General features: G+C 39.9%; 1 protein-coding gene across 1 annotated transcript in view; it reads right to left on the reverse strand.

Moving 5' to 3' along the window:
* Positions 1–11,611: 11,611 nt before the first annotated feature.
* bin2a (bridging integrator 2a) overlaps positions 11,612–25,290 on the reverse strand; it is an 88,556-nt gene continuing 74,877 nt past the window's right edge. Inside the window, exons 11-13 of the mRNA XM_051925062.1 lie at positions 23,998–24,766; positions 23,825–23,920; positions 11,612–12,620 (exon numbers count right to left, since the gene is read on the reverse strand). Of these exons, the coding sequence (XP_051781022.1) occupies positions 12,510–12,620; positions 23,825–23,920; positions 23,998–24,766 (976 nt within the window). The 3' untranslated portion in view covers positions 11,612–12,509. The remainder of the gene's footprint in view (positions 12,621–23,824; positions 23,921–23,997; positions 24,767–25,290) is intronic.

Raw genomic sequence — 25,290 nt, forward strand, 5'->3', positions numbered from 1 at the left:
TTGCACAGATGTACATGTTAGGTTAATAGGCTATTTCGAATTAGATGAGTGGGTACCAGAGAGAGGGGCCCCCTCTCACTGTTAAGTGATGCATTCAGCTTTGTCTCCAGCGTCTAACTGGGTTATACAGATTTATCAATTTCATGGCATTACAGATTTATGGATGAAAACAGAAACATGCCACGTGTCAAATAAAAAATAACAACAACTGCCTTGGTACATCTTTAATGGTTAACTAGACAGTTTAAGATTACATATTGAGCAGTCAGTTGCTAGATGTAGCATCCTTGAATAACAGCATGTCATTTCATGCACTTACCAACATAGTAATTTTAAGTTAATGACATAGCATTTTGTAAACTTGCTTTTTCCTGTAAAAGTTTGTGAGTAGCTGGGAGCATATTGTGGAGGCAAGGAGAGAGTGCATACTGCACAGGTCGCCTACCAATTACGGGCACACTCCTCCACAAACATGAAGTCGCACACACCAGGATAATATTGAGAAGATAGATAGATAGATAGATAGATAGATAGATAGATAGATAGATAGATAGATAGATAGATAGATAGATAGATAGATAGATAGATAGATAGATAGATAGAAAAAGGTACTAGATAGATAGAAAAAGGTACTAGATAGATAGATATAAAAAAGTACTAGATAAATATATAGATAGATAAAGAGAAAAGGGTAGTTGATAGACAGATAGATATAAAAAGGTGCTAAATAGATAGATAGATAGATAGATAGATAGATAGATAGATAGATAGATAGATAGATAGATAGATAGATAGATAGATAGATAGATACGAAAGGCACTATATGATAGATAGATAGATAGATAGATAGATAGATAGATAGATAGATAGATAGATGTGAAAGACACTATATAATAGATAGATAGATAGATAGATAGATAGATAGATAGATAGATAGATAGATATGAAAGGTGCTATATAATAGATAGAAAGATAGATAGATAGATAGATAGATAGATAGATAGATATAAAAGGCACTATATGATAGATAGATAGATAGATAGATAGATAGATAGATAGATAGATAGATAGATAGATAGATAGATAGATAGATAGATATAAAAGGCACTATATGATAGATAGATAGATAGATAGATAGATAGATAGATAGATAGATAGATGTGAAAGACACTATATAATAGATAGATAGATAGATAGAGATATAAAAGGCACTATATGATAGATAGATAGATAGATAGATAGATAGATAGATAGATAGATAGATAGATAGATAGATAGAAAAGGCACTATATGATAGATAGATAGATAGATAGATAGATAGATAGATAGATAGATAGATAGATAGATAGATAGATAGAGAGAGATATAAAAGGCACTATATGATAGATAGATAGATAGATAGATAGATAGATAGATAGATAGATAGATAGATAGATAGATATAAAAGGCACTATATGATAGATAGATAGATAGATAGATAGATAGATAGATAGATAGATGTGAAAGACACTATATAATAGATAGATAGATAGATAGATAGATAGATAGATAGATAGATAGATAGATAGAGATATAAAAGGCACTATATGATAGATAGATAGATAGATAGATAGATAGATAGATAGATAGATAGATAGATAGATACAAAAGGCACTATATGATAGATAGATAGATAGATAGATAGATAGATAGATAGATAGATAGATAGATAGATAGATAGATAGATAGAGATATAAAAGGCACTATATGATAGATAGATAGATAGATAGATAGATAGATAGATAGATAGATGTGAAAGACACTATATAATAGATAGATAGATAGATAGATAGATAGATAGATAGATAGATAGAGATATAAAAGGCACTATATGATAGATAGATAGATAGATAGATAGATAGATAGATAGATAGATAGATAGATAGATAGATAGATAGATAGATAGATGTGAAAGACACTATATAATAGATAGATAGATAGATAGATAGATAGATAGATAGATAGATAGATAGATAGATAGATAGATAGATAGATAGATAGATATTTAATTAATCCCAAGAGGAACTTTCCATACTCCAGCAGCAGCATACAGATAAAGAACAATATTAAATTAAAGAGTGATAACAATGCAGATATAACAGACAGACAACAACTTTGTATAATTTTAAAATTTAACCCCCCGGGTGGAATTGAAGAGTTGCATAGTGTGATGGAGGAACGATCTCCTCAGTCTGTCAGTGGAGCAGGACAGTGACAGCAGTCTGTCACTGAAGCTGCTCCTCTGTCTGGAGATGAAGACATTCTGGAGAGAAGACATTTGACAGGACATATCATTTTGTATTTAATATAGTAAAACAGGGTGGGCAAACTCATTCCTGGAGGGCCGCAGTGGCTGCAGGTTTTTGTTCCAACCCAATTGCTTAATAAGAAGCACTTATTGCTCTAGAAACACTTCTGCTTCATTTTAGTTATCTCCCTCGTTAAGATTTTGAACCCTTATTGCTTATTTTAGTCTTAAACAGCTACATTCTCGGTTTTTAATTACTTCTTATTAGCAATAAGATGCAAATGACAAAAGAAACCAGCAGTTATCCATTTTGCTTGTTACCCTTTACACCTGTGTGTATTTATCGTGCACTATTTGTTTAATTAAATACTTGGAAGGAAAGAGAAGAGAAAAAAGTGAAGGATTGAGAATTACCCATCCGTTTTACACTTCAAAGTATTTGGATGTTATCCTTAGAATGGAAAAAAAATCTAGGATATGAGAATGACTTGACATAGCAGAGTAAAGCACTAACAAGCCATGAAATGTAATTATTGGTAAGGATTGTTTTCTAATTAAGCAACTGGGTTGGAACAAAAACCCGCAGCCACTGCGGCCCTCCAGGAATGACTTTGCCCACCCCTGTAGTAAAACAATATAACTTCATGTGCTTACAGAGTGGCTATAAAAGCAACAAACTGCGTCTTTTTGTCTGACACAATGCAAACTGTGTAGATGGGTTTGGAGTGAAAACTATCCTTATTTCAAAACATATGGTTAAATTAAAAATATTTTAGGCAGCTGTTAATTTATTAGCATAAACGGTGTCTTATGGGGCTGAAGTGCTGAATGAGTGGGCTTTGACGGTGCCACTGGAAACAAGTGTGGACCATGGGGATGCATTATATTGACTTCCAGCTACATGTATAAAATATTTTCCAGCTGGGCAGCCATACTATTGTTGGATTGTGCATAATCCAGATGACTTTCAAGGTGTTAGTTAAGGCCAAGAATTAAAATTAACTGTACTTTGGGTATACTCTAACTCTTTGGTGTTGTTTAGTGTTTTAGGTTTTAGTGTTTTAATTTGTTTTCCTGGCTTCTGACCACTGCCTGTTTGTGACTTTAATTTTGTCTTTCCTTGTGTTGTATGTTGGTTGAAATGCAACTAACTACTACTTTTTTGTTTTTTCTGTCCACCCTGGCCATCGGACCTTACTCCTTTTCTATGTTAACTAATGTTGTTTTATTTTAACTTCTTATTTTGTCTGTTATTTTTCTTTTCTTCATTATGTAAAGCACTTTGAGCTACTTTTTGTATGAAAATGTGCTATATACTGTAATTAAATGTTGTTTTACTACTAGTACTACTACCACCAATACTACTACAACAACTACAATTACGAAGCAATACATGTAGAGGTTTTACTCATGGCTCTAAACTGGCTCCACTGTGGGTGTTAGTTTGAGTGGGCCCTGGGATGGACTGCCACAATATGCAGGTTGTCTCCTGTCTTGCTCCCCCTGCTGCCAGGATAGGCTCTAGCCCCCTTGGTCCTACTTTAATTATGTTTAAGAAAATATATAAAGCGGATTCAGAAAGCATTCAGCCCCCTTTACATTCTGCACACATTATTGTGTTGTAGACTTAATTTTAAATGGATACATTTGCCATGAATCTCACCAATAATGACAAAGTGAAAAGCTGTTTTTAGAAAGGTTTGCAAATTTATTAAAAATGCAGAAAGTGAAATCTCTCATTTATATAAGTACCAATAATGCAGTACTTTGTAGGGGCCCTTTTATCAGAAGTTCTAGCTTTGAGTCTTCTTGGGTAAGTCTGTACAAGTTTTGCACACACTCGATTTGGGCAGTTTATGCCATTCTGGGCAGATCTTCTCAAGTTCCATTAGACTGGATGGGAAATGTCTGTAAACTGCCATGTTCAGGTTTCTCTACAGATGTTCAAGTCTGGGCTTTGGCTTGGCCACTCAAAGACAGTCAGAAATAGACTTGTTCTGAAGCCACTGCAAAGTTGTCTTGTCTGTATGCTTTGTGTCATTGTTGTGCTGAACAGTGAACTTTCACCCCAGTCTGAGATGGCAAGCACTCTGCAGCAGGTGTTCATCAAGGAGATCTCTTTATATTTGGCTGCATTCATCTTTCCATCACTTCTAACCAGTCCTCCAGTCTCCACCTCTGAGAAGCAACTCTATAGTATGATGCTGCCACCACAGTTCTTCACCACAGAGATTTTATTAGGCAGGTGATGAGCAGACACATAGTCCTTGGCGTTCTACCCAAAGAGTTAAAATTTTGTCTCTTCAGACCAGAGAATCCTTTTCCTTATCTTCATCTTTTAAATGCCTTTTACCCAAGAGTGACTTCTGTCCAGCCACCCTATTGTTAATATTTGATTGATGGAGTACTTCTGAGATGGTCAGTCCTCCAGCAGGGTTCTCCAATCTCAGCAGAGGACTGGTGAAGCTCTGTTACAGTATATGGTCATTTCACTGACCAAGGCCCATCTTGCCAAGTTACTCAATTTGGCTGTATAACCAACTCTAGGAAGAGTTCTGCTGGTCCTGAACTTCTTCCACTTTGCAATACCTAAGGCCACTATGGTTCTGGGAACACTCAAAGCTTTCAAAATGGTGTCATCCCCTTGTCCTGATCTATGTCAGTCAGTCAGTCAGTCATTGTCCAACCTGCTATATCCTAACACAGGGTCACAGGGGTCTGCTGGAGCCAATCCCAGCCAGCACAGGGCACAAGGCAGGAACAAACCCCAGGTAGGGTGCCAGCCCACTGCAGGTGTCCCGATCTACGCCTCACCGGAATTTGAACGTGGAGGTGTAGAGAAAGTTCTTTGGACTTCCTGGAGTACTTTTTGTCCTGACATGCAGTGTGAATTGTGGACCTTTTATGCACATGTGCACATGTGTCTTTCTAAAGAATGTTCAATCAATTCCATTTGCCACAAGTGGACTCCAATCAAGTTCTAGACACATCTCTATCCAGCAGGGGGGCGCTATCTCCCTGGTTGAAATAAGTTCTTTTGTAATTACGGTGTTACATAACCCGAAACTATATAGATATGATATTAAAAGGCGATACTCCTCCCTTAGTGATACAGCAGTAAGAAATCACATAGGAGAAATAAATTAGCTTTCTTTAATGATGGTTTACGTGGCATAACAGACGAGGAAGCCATGACAAGACTATCACCGAAGTGGGAGCTTGATGTATGCAGTCTGCCGTTTTCGTCACTGTGCTGAAAGTATTTTCAGGTTTGGATGATGTTATCTCCCAACCATTCATCAGCTTCAAAAGTGTGCCGGGCAATGTTCCAAGGCTTTATACTCTTTCTCCATGTGCAGGCCCTTACTTAGGTAAATCATGCCATTCCAAACAAGGAAAAGAAGATCCAATGTCATGCTGACTCTGACACACAGAAATAGTACAATGCCCATTTTGCAGTTTGTCCTTAACTTGTCTTGTCTTAAAACCTTCCATAGCAGTTCTTATATGGTGAACTGCTGTGTGCTAAATCTGGCCTTGTGTTACATGTGAGTGGATTTATAAAATATTTTTTGTACAGAGCACAGTGACATCCATCCATCCACCAACCTGCTGAATCTGAACACAGGGTCACGGGGGGTCTGCTGGAGCCAATCCCAGCCAACACAGGGCGCAAGGCAGGAACCAATCCCGGGCAGGGTGCCAACCCACCGCAGGACACACACAAACACACCCACACACCAAGCACACACTAGGGCCAATTTAGAATCGCCAATCCACGTAACCTGCATGTCTTTGGACTGTGGGAGGAAACCGGAGCGCCCGGAGGAAACCCACACAGACACGGGGAGAACATGCAAAACTCCACGCAGAGAGGACCCGGGAAGCGAACCCAGGTCCCCAGGTCTCCCAACTGCGAGGCAGCAGCGCTACCCACTGCGCCACCGTGCCGCCCGCACAGTGACATATTAAATTTATATTCTGATTACAGCATCTCAAGAAGAATTAAAGAACACAGGAAGCACCTGAGCATGTACCCATACTGTACATGAATAAGAGATTTCAGTTTTAGATTTTTTTTTATAAATGTGCAAATCTTTCCAAAAACATTTTCTCTTTGCCATTATGTGTTATTGAGTGTAGACTGATAGACCAAAATGTCTACTACAATTAAATCTACGACACAATAAAACTGCAGAAAGTCACGGTCTGATTACTTTCTGAATCCTCTGTATGCATGTCAGAAAGATGGAAATGTGCATTGTGGGGTATACTATTAATTTACATTAGTGTTTTGCTTCCTACATAATACACTGACCATTTTTAATATTTTTGTTTAATCTAGTTCAATTTTCATTTTTATTTCTCAGAAAAGAAGCAAGCATAATAATTATTATTTTGGATTATATTAGATTATGTAAAGTTTATTAATCCCATGGGGAAATTATTATGCATTGATTATGCAGACAGAGGTTGCATGTCAAATCTGCCACAGAGAAGTGCTGGCGTACACTAATACAACGATTCTTGCCCGTAAACAATGTGGTATCTATACATACAGTATAAAAGGCAAAGCCCTCACTGACTCATCACTAATTCTCCCACTTTCCATATACGTGGGAAGATGAAATTTCGCGTGCTCATCCCTTGCAGTGTACTTACAAAAGTTAGGTATGTTTCATGTCCTATTGCAACACCCAAGGCGGGGGAAATGGGTGTACCCCCTAAACCAGGCATGTGAAACACGCGGCCCACATGACAGATCCTAGTTAGCACTAAACTTATACAAAATGATTACTATCATTTGTGATCGAATCATTCTGCATCTTTGGCATTACTTATTAACTTTTCTTACTTCCGCCTTCTGACAAAAGTGCGTTTTCCCATGGCATTACGGTACCGGAAACGTCATCTGCTAGTATAGATGCAGCTGATACTCTTTGATACCCTAGGCATGACACTATGCATTTCTCATACATAACATTTCAAGGAGTGGATATGGAAGTACTGCAGTGGCACATGTACTTGGTGGTCTACATCAATGACCAGCTGGACCGGTCTTGTAACACAGAAGAACTATAGAAGAAATGGCAAACAAATCAGTCTCATTCTAAGGAAACTGCAATCCTTTAATGTGGGTAGTGACATCCTTTACAAGTTGGACAACTCTGTGATAGGCAGTGTGATTCTCTACATCTTCAAGAAAGACCCACCAAATTAACATCAAGAAGATGGTTAAGAAGGAAGGCTCAGTTATGGGAAGCACTCTGGACCGCTGGACGTAGTAATGGAGGAAGGAATGATGGCAAAATTGATCACCCTGTGAATAGTGCTTCACGTCTTCTATGTGACACACCAGCACTGAGGGCTTTTAGATAATAAATTATTCAGCAGAACATTGTCAAGAAACACCACTGGGGCTTCTTTATACAGTATTTATGGCAATATCAAGCCTATCTGAGACAGCTCTCTCATCTTTAGCCAAGTCAGAATTTTAATTTTCTTTTCTTTCTAATTCTTTGAAGAGGTTGATGTTGTTTGTTTTTTTATAATATTTCTATGTTTTGTGAGCTTCTCAACTTCCCGTTGGGACAAATAAAGATCTATCTATTGTGACAAGAACGACACTTTGACATCATAAAGGTTTGGGGAAGCCATCCATATAATGTGCCTTCGCTGCAAAAAGATAGTCTGAAGGATGTGAGTTGTTAACTCAACTGAGTACAAAACTGATCTGCAATATTGATTCAAAATGGCGGCTTTAAAGACCAGTGTAGGAAGTGACATCATCAGAGGTGGGACTGGAAGTGATGTCATCAGAGGTGGGACTGGAAGTGATGTCATCAAAGGCGCCGGAACCCTATGGGACTTCCAGAGAATGGTCTGCATGGGATAGAGAAAGACAGTTAGTGCACCCCGCTGCCCCTGGTCGGATGTGGAATTGCCATTATTCAGGCCCTTTAGTTGACTCCTACTCTCACGTGTGTGACACTATATACAGTGCCCTCCATAATGTTTGTGACAAAGACATTCTTCCTTGATTGAACTCTCTGCTCCACAGTTTAAAGTCACAAATCAAACAATTTGTACGTGATTAAAGTACACCTAGCAGGCTTTCATTTAAGGAGGTTTGCGCACATTGCGGTCAAACCGTGTAGAAATGACAACACTTTCTCTATATAGTCCACTATTACAGGGTACCATAATATCTGGAACAACTGGTTTCACAGGCGTTTGCGATTCCTCAGGTGGATTTCATGGCTTCAGAAGATACATCGACTTGCTTCTACCCTTTGGAGTCTATAGTCACCATTGTTCAGCATGAGGACCAGAGCTGAACCAATGAAAATCAAAGAAGCCATCATGAGGCTGAAAACCAAGAATAAAACCATTGGAGACATCAATAAAACCTTAGGATGACCAAAATCAAGTGTCTGGAATATCACGTAGAAAGAACACACTGGTGGGCTCAGTGATCACAATGGGACTGATAGGCCAAGGAAGACCTCCACTGCTGATGACAGAAGGATCCTCACAATGGTAAAGGAAAAGCCCCCAAAACACCTGTCTGACAGATCAGAAACAGTCTTCAGGGGGCAGATATATGCATGTCTGAGATGACTATCTGCATAAGATGTCATGAACAGAAATGCAGATACACACTAAAAGATGCAAACCACTAGTTGGCCCCAATAACAGGATGGCCAGATTATAGTTTGTGAAAAACAACTTAAATGAGCCTGCAGAATTCTGGAAAAACATCTTGTGGACAGATGAGACAAAGAAGAACCTGCATCAGAGTGATGTCAAGTGTGGAGATGAGAAGGAACTGCCCGAGGACCAAAGCAGACCACCTCATCTGTTAAACATGGCGGTGCTGGGGGTGTTATGGCCTAGGCATGTATAGCCACCACAGGTCCTGAACACACTTCTCTTCATTGATTATGGAACTGCTGACAGCAGCTACACAATGAATTCTGAGGTGTGTAGAAACATCTAATTTGCAGAGGTTTCAAAAAATCCAACAGATCCAAATTGTATTATGTGAGATCATGTAGTGTTGAATTCTGCCCTGTACTTGTAATATTTCTATTGCACTATTATACTGTATTGAGAATGACTTGTGTTCTGTTCTGTGTATTGTATTTTGACACCCACTGCACGTCCAGCCTACCTGGAAAGGGGTCTCTATTTGAAGTGTCTTTCCCAAGATTTCTTCCATTTTTTTCCCTACTTGGGTTTTTTCCTTGTCTTCTTAGAGAATCAAGGCTGGGGGGCTGTCAAAAGGCAGGGGCTGTTAAACCCCATTGCGGTACTTTTTGTGTGGTTTTGGGCTATATAAAAATACATTTTATTTTATTGTATTGTATTGTAAATGCATCCAAGCACACTGGATGGTGTTTCATCCTACAACAAGATAATAATCGAAATACTGCTAAGGCAACACAACCAAAGCTAAAAAATGGAAAATTCTTCTGTCCAAGCCAATCACCCAATTTAAATTCCAATCGAGCAGGTCTCTAGAGAACACTTAAGAGGACAAGCCCCCAAAACAAGCAGGGGCTGAAGATGGCTGCATTAGATGCTTGGGAGAGCATCATCAGAGAAGGTCCTTAGCATCTGCTGATGTCAGTGAATTGCAGACTACAAGAAGTCATTGCAAGCAGGGGATATGCAACAAAGTCCTAAATCTGACAAAGGCTTTAACAGACTTGCCATTATAGTGCCCTGAAATGGGGGTTGGGGGGGGAGGGGCACATAGAAAAGGTGTTTCTATTTCTACACAGTGTGACCAAACTCTCTACAAATCCCCTTAAACGAAAGTCTGCAGTGTGCACTTTATGTCTGAATTGTTTGATTTGTGACTTTAATTCTTTGGGGCTGAATATTTCTTCCAAAAAAACTTGGTTTTCTTAAAAGCACACAATGCAATATTTTCGCACAAAAATGAGCATAAAACATCTGCTGCTGTGAGCTGTGGCTGCCAGTTCGCCATCTCTTGTGGCTTGAGCCGATTACAGGCGGCACGACGGCTGGCAGGCTGTCTTCACGAGGCAGGGGTGGGCAGCAGAGGTCAAGGCTGCAGTGCAATGCAATCTGGTTCATACATCTTGTCATTGTAAGTGGCGGTCCTCCCGGGTGAACCTTGCTACACGTGATCAGCGGATGCCAGTAACTCACTTTGTTTTCAATCTCAATTTCCAGGTCGCTCGCATCAAAATCAGAGTCCATTCCAACTCAGAGATAATATGCAAAATGTCGTCCATGGAGTATTTTGCTTTGATCTCTCGCTAGATGTTGATGCCATTTTTGCTGTTGTTTGCTCTTAGCTTTTCCCTGCTCTTGCATGAGTAGCGAACGTTCCTTCTAGCACCGATAGTCAAACTAAGTCGTTACGGCAGATGTGGTCACCATTTACTGTTAACTATCGCCCTCAACCTCTCCTGTTGACAAAAGTCGACATTCGCCTTAAAGGAGTTGTGGCGCAGAGGGGGAAATCAAGAACAAATGTGTCCCAAACATTATGGCAGGCACTGTAGGTGTGACAGTTTTGCCCGATAGACACCAAAGTGCTCAGCTGTTTTGATTCACTGGCCAGTCTTGCAAGGCTTCTTCTTTTAATATCAGCATCATGGCCGGAACAGAGGAGCACAATTTCATCACAGTCAAGCCAGACGGGGTCCAGAGGGGACTGATGGGCAAGATCATCAAGCGATTCGAGCAGAAGGGACTCCGTGGTGATTTCTGCATCCAAGTTGGCAGAAACATCATCTATGGCAGTGACCCTGTGGAAAGTGTCAAGAAAGATGATCAGCTTGTATTTAAACCTGAAGAACTGGTGGAAATCAAAAGCTGTGCTAGAGACTGGATCTACGAGAAATGCACTACTGTAGGTTTGTCTGTCCATTATTCCAAAAGATGTCAACTGGGGAACAGAATAGCATTTGTTTTTTAATGGTTAATCAAGCACTTTTCAATAAAGCTGAAATATTATTCTGGACAAAACCAACTTTTGACCTTACAGTATAGTCACTGAGTGGGTAGCAAACAGGACTCAGATTGCTGGGCTCGTGAGATAGCAGCACTAAATTGCACTTCCAGTTGTCTATGATGTGATATTTTAAACTAAAAAGTTAATAGAATTGAATTGATGCAATGTTTTTAGGAGTTTCTAGATGAATAGGGTTTGTAAACCTTGTTGGGCTGAATGGCCTATTCTTGTCTAATTTGTTCTAATTGTGAATGAATTATAGAAATGTGTTGTGCGTTGTGATTAAGATAAAATAAATTCAAGGAAAACAATATACATGTGATTTGAAAACAGACATTTTTAATGAAAACACTCATAAAAAATACTAATTTTTACAGCTCTAGGTAGTGTAGGCTTTATTACAAATTATTGATATAAAGAAGTACTTGTTTGCGGAAACAAAAAATCAAGAAATAATTCATTTAGGGAAAGGTGTAGTTTAACACCCCAAGAAGCATCCTTATGACAAAAACTGACAAGTTTGAAGTTGGCTGCACCACAATATCCATCATTCCTTCCCCTCGCCTGGCCCATAAGCAGGCCTGTTTGGTTATACATTTAAAACCTGAGTGTTTCGATACGTTGCTGTTTCCCACTCCAAATATTTTGTTTTCATTTTACATGAATGACATCATGTGGCAGCAGAAAACCAAATCCTCTATGACGCATGACTCTGTGTGGCTTGGGATCGTTTTGCTAATGTCGTTTCATGCTCAGGCTAAGCCAGAGACTGCGTCTGCTTGTTAGTTGGACACTCTGAGGAGCAACGTTAACCGCGTCGGTTGGCAAGAGGTTGTTTTTTGCTTTGAAGGCACAGTGCAGAATGCGGGAACTGATTACAGGTCTTTGAGATGCGGAGTCGTTCATTAACAGATTCCAGGTTGTGTGTCTTAAGTCAGCAGAATGATGAGGCTCAAGCCTTGTGTGGACTATTAAGCAGAGGCAGCAGAATCTGGCTTCAGACGCTCCTTCACTTGCAACCAAGATGTCTAGCTTTCTTTAATCTTTGTTCCTACAGTGCTTCGCTGGTGGAGAGTCCTAGGAGGCACTGAGAAATGGCATGAAGGTGGGGACCTACAGTGAACACACCAATGAATTACATCCTCAGGCTTTGCTGGTTAGGCAATATGAAATATGAAGCCAGGCAAAGCATAAGCTACATTTTCGGTGGAGGACTTCGGATGAGGACTCTTATGGAGCTTGTGGCTGGATTAGACTAGCTGGGAAAGAGCCTTTGTAGTCTTCTGGGTTCTTCTGCTGAATCCAGTCAGTTTCATTCATTCCCGTCAGAATCCCTTCTGGCTGAAAAGAGAAAAAGTAAATGGTGCATTTCTTAGTCTTCAATTCTTTATGACTTAATAACTGTATCTTTTCTATCCTCAGGCAAATGCTTATGTTATTCTCTGTGGTACTTTCAAGAAATCAAAAGAGAGAGCGGCTTTGCTATATTGCCAGGAAAAATAATGTGCTACAAAAAGACAAGCACAGCCTTATTTTTTTGGTTCATTCAACAAACAGAAAGACAGATCAGTTACAGGATTCAAGTCCATTAATTCTTTTGTATAGCGCTGCTGACTGAGTGCAGGCTAACAGATCTGGAACACGTTATGTACAGATGTGCTCTTAAAAACATAAATGTCCATGTTGAAACCCCTCAGCAATTGCTACCGCGTGATAAAGAAGGGATCACATCCTCAAGAAAACAAAATCGGAGTGGTCCTCCACTAGACTTTCTCATATAATTAGATTTGGGGATGGATATCTGAAGAGTAAACCGTAAGACAATGATTATATTTTTATATTATCTATATATATATAATTCTCTAAGCCGCCGCCAGAGCGGGCAAGACACCCATGAAAGCACGCAGGAAGGAGCCACGCCACCAACTCTAAGACCATTAGATACGACGAAAACTCGCCAGAGCCACGCCCACCAACTCGGACACGATGCCTCGGAAAACACGCCGTCATTTCTGTTTGTCTGTGCTACAGTCCACATGCAGCTCTGAGCCACGTTGACTTTTTGGTTACGACGCACGACCGCGTGCAACATCGCAAACCGTTTTATACGCTACATACAGCAATTCGCATCCGCGACAAACATGTGTCTTCTTAGATGGTCCTGCAGGAACACGGAAAACATTTCCCCGCCCACCAACACTCCTTATTCCCCGGCCCGCGTTCACCCTCGCTCTCTAGGCATTCCCACTGCCTGCTCATGTGCCCGGATGCAACAACTCACCGACCACCCCGTAAGTCGCTTTCGTCTGTGCTAGGAGTCCAAATGCACCTCTGAGCCACGTTGACTTTTCATTATTCTTTTCGGTTATGACGCATGCACCACCATCGCAAACTGTTTTACACGCCATGGTCTTAGAGTTGGTGGGCAGGTCTCCGTGAGTTGCTCTTGCGAGCGGGCACATGACCAGGCGGAGTGTATGCTTTGAGAATGAGGGTGGACGCGGCAGGACCATGTAAGAAGAGGCATGTTTGTCGCGGATGTGAATTGCTGAATGCAGCGTCTAAAACAGTTTGCGAGGGGTATCCCATGGGATCCTTAAAACAATCCTTTAAAACCGAGGTTAAAACACAATGAAGGAAGCAGTCTTTAAAAACCAATAAGCCCTGTGCCTCGGTTTCATTAGTGTCTCACCTGCTTCACCGATGCAGGCCCTGCAACAGTCGAGACGCTCTCTCAGCAGCTGACCTTCTCTGTGCCTGACTCCACTATAGGCTACAACAAAATTATGAAAGTACGGGCGCAATTTGTTTCACACAAGCTGTGTGTGTGGGTGGGTTGGTGTTAGTTAGTTAGTTAATTAGTTACTCGAAGGATTTCAAGATTTAATATGCACAAGCGGTAACCCTGCAAAAGCAGCCCAAACCAGAAAAGACGGCTGGCAAAAAGTGGCCGACAAATTAAACGCGTGTGCATTGTACTTACAGAAAGCAGCGTTACGGATTTTGCAAATGTTAATTTTTTCCCTATGCTTAAAAAACATTTAAAAAGCGCCGTGATTATGCAGCGTAGACTACTCCGCGGGTAGGTATGCAGCCTTTTAAAACAGTTTGTTTGTCACGGATAATTTGCCTTTTACTATTACACAAAGACAATTTCCTGTTAATACTTCGTTACATCGATATAGCGGTGTTCTCAGTATTCAAAGCGCTATCCACACAGGGAGGAACAGGAAGCGAAACCACAATCTTCCACAGTCTCCTTACTGCAAAGTAGCAGCACTACTACAGCGCTACAAGGCAGTTAAAGAATACACCGGGCTCGATTTTGTTTTCACTTCTGTTTACAGTAATCCCTCGCTATATCGCACTTCGCCTTTTGCGGCTTCACTCTATCGTGGATTTTATATGCAAGCATATTTAAATATATATCGCAGATTTTTTGCTGGTTCGCGGATTTCTGCGGACAATGGGTCTCTTAATTTCTGGTACATGCTTCCTCAGTTGGTTTGCCCAGTTGATTTCATACAAGGGACGCTATTGGCAGATGGCTGAGAAGCTACCCAACGTACTTTTCTCTCTCTCTCTCTCTGCACTGACATTCTCTGATCCTGATGTAGGGGGATTGAGCAGGGGGGCTGTTCGCACACCTAGACGATACGGACGCTCGTCTAAAAATGCTGAAAGATTATCTTCATGTTGCTCTCTTCTGTGCAGCTGCTTCGTGAAGCGACATGCTGCATGGTGCTTCGCAAACTTAAAAGCTTGAAGGGCACGTATTGATTTTTGATTGTTTGTTTTTCTCTGTCTCTCTTCTCTCTCTCTCTCTCTCTCTTTCTCTGCTCCTGACGGAGGGGGGGTGTGAGCTGCCGCCTTCAACAGCTTTGTGCCGCGGTGCTTCGCATACTTAAAAGCCCAAACAGCCCTATTGATTTGTTTGCTTTTCTCTCTCTCTTTCCGACATTTTGTGCTCCTGACGCACACTCCTTTGAAGAGGAAGATATGTTTGCATTCTTTTAATTGTGAGACAAAACTGTCATCTCTGTCTTGTCATGGAGCACAGTTTAAACTTTTGAAAAAGAGACAAATGTTTGTTTGCAGTGTTTGAATAACGTTCCTGTCTCTCTACAACCTCCTGTGTTTCTGTGCAAATCTGTGACCCAAGCATGACAATATAAAAATAACCATATAAACATATGGTTTCTACTTCGCGGATTTTCACCTTTTGCGGGGGGTTCGGGAACACAACCCCCGCGATGGAGGAGGGATTACTGTACAGAGATCAGGTCGTAGATAGCATTGTTGCAATGTTACTTTTTCTTGGTGGCTTATTACATTATGGATGTTTCACATTTTCATTTTTTCCCCTGTGCTTAAAAGACATTAAAAAAGTGTTTCTCAACTGTGACTCCGGAACAACTCAGTACGCAAGCTATATTAAGCGTCAACAACGAAGACTCGCTACACCTTAATCTACAAGTACTGACACTTATCCCTACCGGCAAAGTGACTTTCACCAGCGTGGCCTCCATCGTCACAGACGATCCCGCTTTCAGTCACGGACAATAATATGTTGCTCTCTCCAGAGGTCTATCTTTTCATTCACTCATAGTGGTATCCACAAACCCACCCCATTTGGACAACTGTGTCGTTCAGCATGTGTTCACCCATCAATACATAATTATGCGGCGTATGCTACGCCGCGGGTTGGCTAGTATACATTAAAGAACCATCAACAACAAATCAAATTAAATTAATAACATGTTGAACAATTATTATTTAAGTAAAGTTGAATAAATCAGACTCTGCAGCTGCATGAATAAAAGGTAAAGTACCACTTCCGGCTAACAGAAATAGCCCAAAAGTTGATAGAAATCTGCGTTTTGTACATAGTACTGTACCTGTATGCAAAACTTGGTTGACCTAAGTGAAAGCATACACAGGTTATCGTGTTTATACACACACACACACACACACACACACAATTCCAAAAAATGGTATTTTCAGACTCTGGGAGGTCTAAAACAGAGATTCATCAAAATGTCAAAATTGAATTTTTGGATGATTCCAATATTGGTCCGTGTACTTTTTTGGTATTTGAAATTTCTTTTCAGAAGCAAAAACGAAAAAACGAAAATGAAAGGAACCTTCAGATTTAGATTTTTGATTAAAGAATAAAATGAGGGAAAATAAGGTATTTTTTTAATTCTATGGTAACAAATAGCAGTCGTAAACTTAAAATTACACATTACACAAAATTCCTTTCATTTTTGTTTTTGCTTCTAAAATGAAATTTCAAATACCAAAAAGTACACAGACCCAATACTTTCCCTATACAGTGGAACCTCGGTTCACGAACGTCTCGGTACACGTACAAATCGGTTTATGACCAAAACGTTCACCAAACTTTTGCCTCGGTTCAAGACCACGAACAAGCCAGTTTCCCTTTCGGTTTGTGCTCACCGATGATTTCCGCACGTGTTGCATTGTTCTCGGTCAGACGTGCGTGCTTGCACATGTGTGCGTGCTTTCGCTGTGAACTCTTTGTGCTCTATTTCATTTCCCTTCCGGTTCGTACGCACCAATTACGTGTTCAGTCTCTCCCTGTTCATTGTTCTCATTCAGATGTGCGTGCTTTACCTGTGAACTCTTTGTGCTCTACAGTATTTCATGTGCTTTTTCAGTTAACCATGGCTTCTGTACTGAGAAAAGCACTATATAAATGTAATGAATTATTTTGCAGAAAATTGAAATCGAAGAAAGAAATTATTGAAAAGTATGAGCATGGCGTTCGTGTTACTGATCTTGCCGACTATTTTAAAGCAGAAAGAATCTATTAAAGCAGCTGATGTTGCAAAAGCAGTTACAGCGTTAACCAGGCAGTGCTGGACGAGGTGGAAAAACTGTTGCTAGTGTGGCTGAACGAGAAGCAACTTGCAGGGGATGGCATAAGTGAGGCGATGTTATACGAGAAAGCCAGGAAGATTATGGTGATTTGCTGCAAAACTATCCTTCTACGAGTGGCGAAAGTGAGGAATTTAAAGCCAGTAGAGGATGGTTTAAAAAGTTTCGCAAGAGAAGTGGCATTCATAGTGTGGTAAGGCATGGAGAGGCTGCTAGTTCCGACGCTGAAGCTGCAAAAGAATTCGTGAAATATTTCACAAAATTAGTGGAGGACGAAGGCTACATCCCGCAACAAGTCTTCAACTGCGACGAGACCGGATTGCTCTCCACCCAGTTCCTCCTCACTTCATGCCAAAATTCAACTCATGCAAGGTTAGTTTTCTTGGTGGTTTATGGTTCGTTTTTGTATTACGGATTTTTCAAATGTTCATTTTTCGGTTTGTAGCGTGAATTGTTGCAATGTTACTTTTCTTGGTTGTTTATTAAATTTCTGATTTTTCAAATGTTCATTTTTTTCCCTGTGCTTAAAAAAAAGTTTACACAGCGATCGGGTTGTAATGCTATTAGCGTGAACTCCTGCAATGTTACTTTCTTCGTTGCTTATGGTTGGCTTTTAAATAAAGTTCGGATTTGTTCAAATGTTCCTTTTTTTCCCGTGCTTAAAACTCAAAAAAAAAAAATGTTTACAGTGATCGGGTCATAAGGCTACTTTATAAGGCGAACTCTTACAATGTTAGTTTTCTCTGTTGTCCAAGGTTTTCTCAGTGTTATTCAATGGTTTTACATTTAGTTTACTATTACGCTGTGCATTCTATGGTTTAATTAACTATATTTGTGCTTAAAAACTTTTACAGTTCGTATGATCTGGAACGGATTAATTGTATTTACATACAATCCTATGGGGGAAATTGCTTCGGTTCACGACCAAATCAGTTTACGACCAGAGTTTTGGAACGAATTATGTACAGGTTCCACTGTACTTTGTATACGAGAAAGTAACAATACATTTGGAATCAGAATCCAGACTGTTACCACTTTGAAACAAATAGCACAAACCTAAGCTATCAGTTGATGTTCCAAGATGCTAACAGAACCACACAAACAGAAACGATGACGACTAGGAAAGAAAATCTTATAAGAAGTCCTCTCTTTATGCTCTGCTCTGTGATCCAGTCATTAATAATTTTGGTTGACAGGATGGATCGAAAACATGCATGAAATGACAACAATTGAGTGCAAAATGACGATGAACTGTCGGTGCTATAGCTTTCAACGAGAAGAACGGCGGCTGCGTACAATTAGTTGTCAGCCATTGAGTTCAGAGTTGATGGTAAACCAAACATGTGCATTTTTGGGATCTCGGAGGAAACTGAATTACACAGAGGAAAGCCAAAAGAACACAGGGAGAACATGCATATGTTACGGCCAAAACCCGAAGTTCAGCCAGTTCCCGAATTGGCTGGCCATTTCGTATTTTAGCTATGAGGTGTGGCCAAAGTCCGAATTACTAGAAATGACCAGCATATATGCTACTTTGGTTGGCCATTTCGCGAAGTGGCAAGAACTCCCTGGCCAAAATCTGATACGCTGATGTGAGACTGTCCGCTCAAGGTGTGAAGATGCTTAAAAACTTTCAGATGCAGAACCAGAAATGAGTTTTCCATTCTGCACAAGAAACTGCTCAAGGCGGTTCTTGTTCAGAAAGCAGACACCACTTTAGACGGCCTTCCCCTCGCCCAAACACTAACCTTAAGGTCAATAAAATAGGTCCCTGATGTTAAGTCACTATTCTAGGGCTAAAATGATAACAGAAATGTGAAACCTACTTATACAGTATACCTAATCTTAATTATTGTAAAACAACCAAACGGTATCCGTTTTCTGAACAAGAGCCGCCAAGGCTACACTCGATGCAATTGAACTACTAACTGTGCAAAAATTGCTGCTCATGCCTTTTTTCTTCTGACTTTGGCCAATAGCCACGTGCCATTTCGCAAAACTGGCTGGCCAAATCCCGAAAATCGAGGAAAAGATCGGACATTGTCAGGTCAATTTACAGAGACATTGGCAATTTCCCGATTTGGTTGGCCACTTCCCGCTTTGGCCGTAACACATACACTACAAAAACAAGGGTAAGGCAGGCTATACCCACCACACTTCTGTTTTCATGATTCATCTAAACATGAACATTTGATATGGGGAAGGAAACTAGAGAGTTTTTTAAGAATCTGCATTCTAAAACTGACCAAAGCCAGGGCTCTGGTGGTTTAAGATGGCTGTGCTGATCCTGCATCATTATGTCAGTTCACATAATTATACACCAACATTAGCCACTTAAGATAAAAACAAACAGTCTACAAGACGCGAGGTCAGGAGTAGACAGATGTGTTAAATTTCCAGTTGCCTTGGGAAAGAGCCCGTTCCTAAAGCTGGCAGTTTTAAAGCCCATTGACAAGCTAACAGTTATGAAGTTTCCATCTGTGTCCCTGTGTTCTTGAAGTACTCACATTTTAGTAGCTGCTGGAATCCACTGTACTGTACTGCTGTGGCAACCCCTAACTGGAGCAGCCGAAAGAAGAAGTAGAATCTTAAGTGGAACCTCTACATCATACATCAGTAGCACTACAAGCACCTTCTACTTCTATACACTGTCTGGATGTAGATTACTTCTAGGTCCTTATAATAAGTTTCAAACCTCCTACCATATATTCAGATCTTACATTTTAACTTCCTATGTGTAATACTTTACATTTAACGCTTTAGTTAACACCATCTTGAGGCACTTTATAATAACATTCCTACATACATAACATTTTAAAATCTGCCGCATCTAATTATGGGAACCTCTACCAGCAGCACTAAGCCAATTCAGCTAGTAGCTCTGTGGAGAGCGCCAATCCATTGTCGAGCAGCTCACATACAATATTGACGGAAGTGTTTAAAATTATGAAGGGAATAAGTCCAGTGGAACAAGATCGTGACTTTAAAATGAGTTCACACAGTTGGAAACTTGTTAAGGGTAAATTTCACACAAATATTAGGAAGCTTTTCTTCACACAGAGAACCACAGACACACAGAATAAGCTACCAAGCAGTGTGGTAGACGTTAGGACTTTATGGAATTTCAAAGCTAAACTTGATGTTATTTTGGAATAATGAAGTAGATAGAACTGGCGAGTTATGTTGTCTGAATGGCCGGTCTTCGTCTATATTGTTCTAATGTTCAAACATCCACTCACACTTAATTGAGTCTGATTTATAGTCACCTACAATTTACCTAACCTTCACATTTCTGGTAATGTGGGAAGGAAACTGGAGTAACTCAGGAATGCTCATATTGACACAAGGAAAACGTGCAAACTCCATATGGAGAACAACTGGGGTGGGACCTCAACACAAAATATATGATCTATGACAGGGGTCGGGAACCTATGGCTCGCGAGCCAGATGTGGCTCTTTTGATGGCTCGCAGACAAATCTTTAATAAAAAAAAGAATAACATTAAAAATATCAAACATTCTCATGTATTTCAATTCATTCATTTCCTACCGCTCATGTTCACGGTTGCGGGTGGCTGGAGCCAATCACAGCTGTCCTCTGGGACAACACCAAATTTTTATTGGATAATGCGTAACGTACACGGGTCATTGTGAGGTCAGGAAGTAAACTTCCCTCCTTTTAATCAAGTAGTCAGCTAGCTAATTGCAGAAACCCTTTTATCGAAGAAGATAGCTAAAAGAAAAAAAGATGAGGAGTATCGTACTTTTCAGCAGGAATGGACAGAGGAATTCGCCTTTGTGGAGAGAGCAGGTTCTGCAGTGTGTCTAATATGCAATGATAAAATTGCATCGATGAAACGGTCAAATATAAAGCGGCACTTTGACACGCGCCATACTACATTTGCATCGAAATATCCTGCGGGGGACAGCAGGAAGAAAGCATGTCAAGAGCTACTGTGCAGAGTGCAAGCTAGTCAGCAGCAACTCCGTGTTTGGACCCAACAAGGTGACTGGAATTCGGCTAGCTTTGCTGGTGCTTTAGCAATTGTGAGAAATGGAAAGCCATTCACAGATGGGGGAGTATGCCAAAACATTCATGCTTGATGTTGCCAATGAACTTTTTGACGACTTTTCAGATAAAGACAAGATAATCAAAACGAATAAAAGACATGCCTCTGTCGGCAAGAACTGTTCACAATCTTACCATCATGACGGCAAATCAAATTGAGGCAACACAAGTGAAGGACATAAATGCAGCACCATTCTTTTCTCTCGCTTTGGATGAGTCAACAGACGTTTAACGGATGGAAGTCTCAACGCCCTGCATGAAGCTTAACCTCACCATGTATCAACCAGACTACAAAGCCATCAGCAAAACCATGCAGCACCAGAAGTCGCATTAATGGTAAGAAGTACTTTATTCATCATTGGTTAGCAACAGCATAACAACGTTATTAAAAAGAATTCAGAGACTTATTGTATTTTAAAAGTGTTGGTCTTACATAAAATGCACACATTTACTTGTATTTAGTTTTAAACATATTGTATGGCTCTCACGGAATTACATTTTAAAATATGTGGCGTTCATGGCTCTCTCAGCCAAAAAGGTTCCCGACCCCTGATCTATGAACTGACAGCACTACCCACACACCAACTCATTTGTTTATTTGTGACAGTTACAATTTTCAGTATCTATAATATTCTAATTAGAGATATCAGTAATTACAGTTTGACTAGTAAAAAAAAAAAGAGGAACTTTTGACTTCTGTGGAGCTTTTAATTAGAGATATCTATAATTGCATTTTGGCTACTCAAATTTCAAATTACATATACATTTAATGCACTTGAATTAAAGTATATTATTAGAGATCTTAAATTTTGGGTTTGGTCTTGTAAAAATGTAATTACAGATATCTAACTATAAGAAAGTCCTTTACATTACACTAATCAAAATAGAACTGTATATTCCCCTAATTAGAATTTTGAGTGGTGGAAATGTAATTGTAGGAATCTAAAATGAGAATTAGCACGGGGTGTTAAAATGTTAAAACCTCTTGCCACAAATTTCAGCTAGTAAAAATATAATTACAAACATTTTTAAATGAAATTATCACACAAACAACTGAGGGATTTGTGCCTAAGTACCTTATAAACAGCTATAATTTTCATTCTAACAAATCAATTTTAAACAGCATTGAAATATATTTGTCATTGGTCAATACATTTGTAGAGTCATTATTGTCGCATGTATAGAGTGCAGTGAAATTCTTACTTGCACATGCTAGTTAATGTGTAACATGTATTGTAGATATTTCATATCTGAATGGTTTCTACTTAAAATTACACTCAATATACAAAAATAATATTTTGATTCATCAAAATATTATGACAACTCCAAAAAAGAAATTAAAAATCACCTTTTAAACTACTTTTGCCTTCACCTTTGAGTGTAAGTATCCACAAACAAGAATTAGGGTTAGGATTAGTAATGGTGACAGTTCACATATAAATCTGCACGCAATAAAGGAGAAAGTTGCTGCTGCAATCATAGTCTCATTCAGTTACAACATGCCAGTAAATGTGGAGTATTACACATAGGAAGTAAAAATGTTAGGTTTGAATACACAATGAGAGGTCTGAAAATCAAAAGTACACCTTATGAGAAGTAGTCATAGTGGACTTGACACTATGTACATTAAATTTCATCTGCTACAAATCTGCCCAAGCCTGTATGCTGTACAAGTCCCTCTGCGAGGATTCAACAGATTCGAGATTATCTGCCAATCTAGCTAACTTGGTATCATCTGCAAACTTAACCAGCTTGTTACTTATATTCCTATCTAAATCATTTATATATATTAAAAATAGCAGAGGCCCTAGCACTGACCCCTGCTGGTCACCACTCAACGTCAGCCAATTCTGATGAGATTCCTCACACCATCACCCTCTGCTTCCTGTGTCCGAGCCAATTCTGCACCCATCTACACACATCACACCCTGAACTGCCACTTCTTTTAGTTTAGTTAGCCCAACCTCTCCACGTGAAACCTTATTTATCTTGACTTTCAGAAATAATTTGATAATATTGTATGCTATACTTTGTTCACACCCTTTTGTTGCTTCCTCATGGAATTGTAGCATGCTCGTAAAACATGACCTCCCTCTTCTGAACCCACTGCAAGCACAGGGCAATCAGACATGGTATATGAACCCATAATGCTGGATCCATGGGGTGGCAGTGCCAAATACTGCATCACCCCATCTGCCAAATAAACAATGATAGTCACTCTTTTACCTACTTCAAAGATTATTAAAGATATTAAACCATAAATCCTAAGGGTCTACGATCTTTTCATCCCACTGTAAATCATGGGTGTGTTATTCTGGGTTTCTCTTTCCTTATTTCACAGTTAATTCACACAGCAGGTGAATTTTTACACAGCAGCAACCTTTTACTGTCTGTGCTTTATGCTGTAAATTCTGTGCTAAAATAAGTTCAGATAGCTCAGTCCTAATAAATGATGGCATCTGCCAACAGACCCTAGACTATCAGTTAATTCTTCTGACGATTTGTATTGTATAATGAAAATTATAAATAGGTAGAGGACTTTTTGGCTATGGCATGTATTAATTTAAGATCATTACCAGCTCATTTGTGTTGGTCATAACAAGAATCACATCCCCTTCTTTCAATTGCAGTTGTCCATCTTCCTCAGAAAGGTAATCCTCAAGTGCAAGGCCCTGCAGAGTCAAGTCAGCATATTAGGATGAGGTCCATCCCATTAGCCAGCCCAGCAGTGTTCTCTTGAACCACTTACCTTGTAGAGGAATCCTGGAGGCATGTCCTCTGTCTGTGGATGCCCTCCTTTATTCTGCCTCACAGTTCCATCCTCCGAATCCTCTGTCAATTTCTCCTCAGAACAGATTTTAGAGTCCTCTGTGGGGACAGGAGTCTCTGAGTCAGATAATTCTTCATCACAGCTCAGATCTGACTTTCCAGGTGATTCTTCAGTATGAGCCTTTAGACTCTCTTCAAGAATCTCACTCTGTTGGATGGCCATCACTGCAGTATCCTGATTCAAGTCATCACCCAAAGATGGCTCATTTGGGTCACCTTCACTTAAGGGATGATCACACTCCTCTGATGGAGAACATTCATTGTGCTGGGAAGGTATCTCAACAGACTGTGCTGGATCTGTCAGGTCTGTTGGGCCATTTGCTGTTTCTGCTTTGGTTTGTGTCTCAGCAGGAGTGCTTAAGGCATCAAGGTGCTGAGAAGCAGATCCAGAAGTCTCTCCATCCTCAATCTCATTCCCTTCCTCGTCAAGTATTTCTTTGGTTTCATCTTCAATGGTGAGAATGTTTTTGCTGGATTGGTCTTGTGCTGTACTTTTGTCTGCATTTATGGGAACAGAGGAGGTACCATTACAAGATACTGGTGGACTTTCTTCGGCATTATTATCTTTGTTGACTGGAGATAGTGGCTCTTTTTCAGGGCTCTGGATCAGGTCCATGCTGGTCTCAGATAATGAAGTGGATGTATCAACAGGCCGGATTGGAGAAGAGATCATCAGGGAGCGTCTTTTGCTGTTAAGAACAAGAGAAACAGGACAGTACATCATCATCCACATTCTTGAAAAATGTGAGGATGAGTGTCAATTTGCATTGGATTTTAGGAACTTTATAAAGACAACAAATTCAACAACAAACTCCATAAAATACAATTTGGCTTACTGGGTTAAAACTATATGGTGCTTTCAGCAATGACAGTGGTGTAAACTAGGGCTGCCAGTTGGAATGTTACTATTTAAATACAGTGCATCCAGAAAGTCTTCACAGCGCATCACTTTTTCCACATTTTGTTATGTTACAGCCTAATTCCAAAATGGATGAAATTCATTTTTTTCCTCAGAATTCTACACACAACACCACCCTATAATGACAACGTGAAAAAAGTTTGAGGTTTTTGCAAATTTATTAAAAATAAAAAAATCGAGAAAGCACATGTACATAAGTATTCACAGCCTTTGCCATGAAGCTCAAAATCGAGCTCAGGTGCATCCTGTTTCCCCTGATCATCCTTGAGATGTTTCTGCAGCTAAACTGGAGTC

Source organism: Erpetoichthys calabaricus, chromosome 3, assembly GCF_900747795.2.
Source record: "Erpetoichthys calabaricus chromosome 3, fErpCal1.3, whole genome shotgun sequence".
Lineage (NCBI taxonomy): Eukaryota > Metazoa > Chordata > Cladistia > Polypteriformes > Polypteridae > Erpetoichthys > Erpetoichthys calabaricus.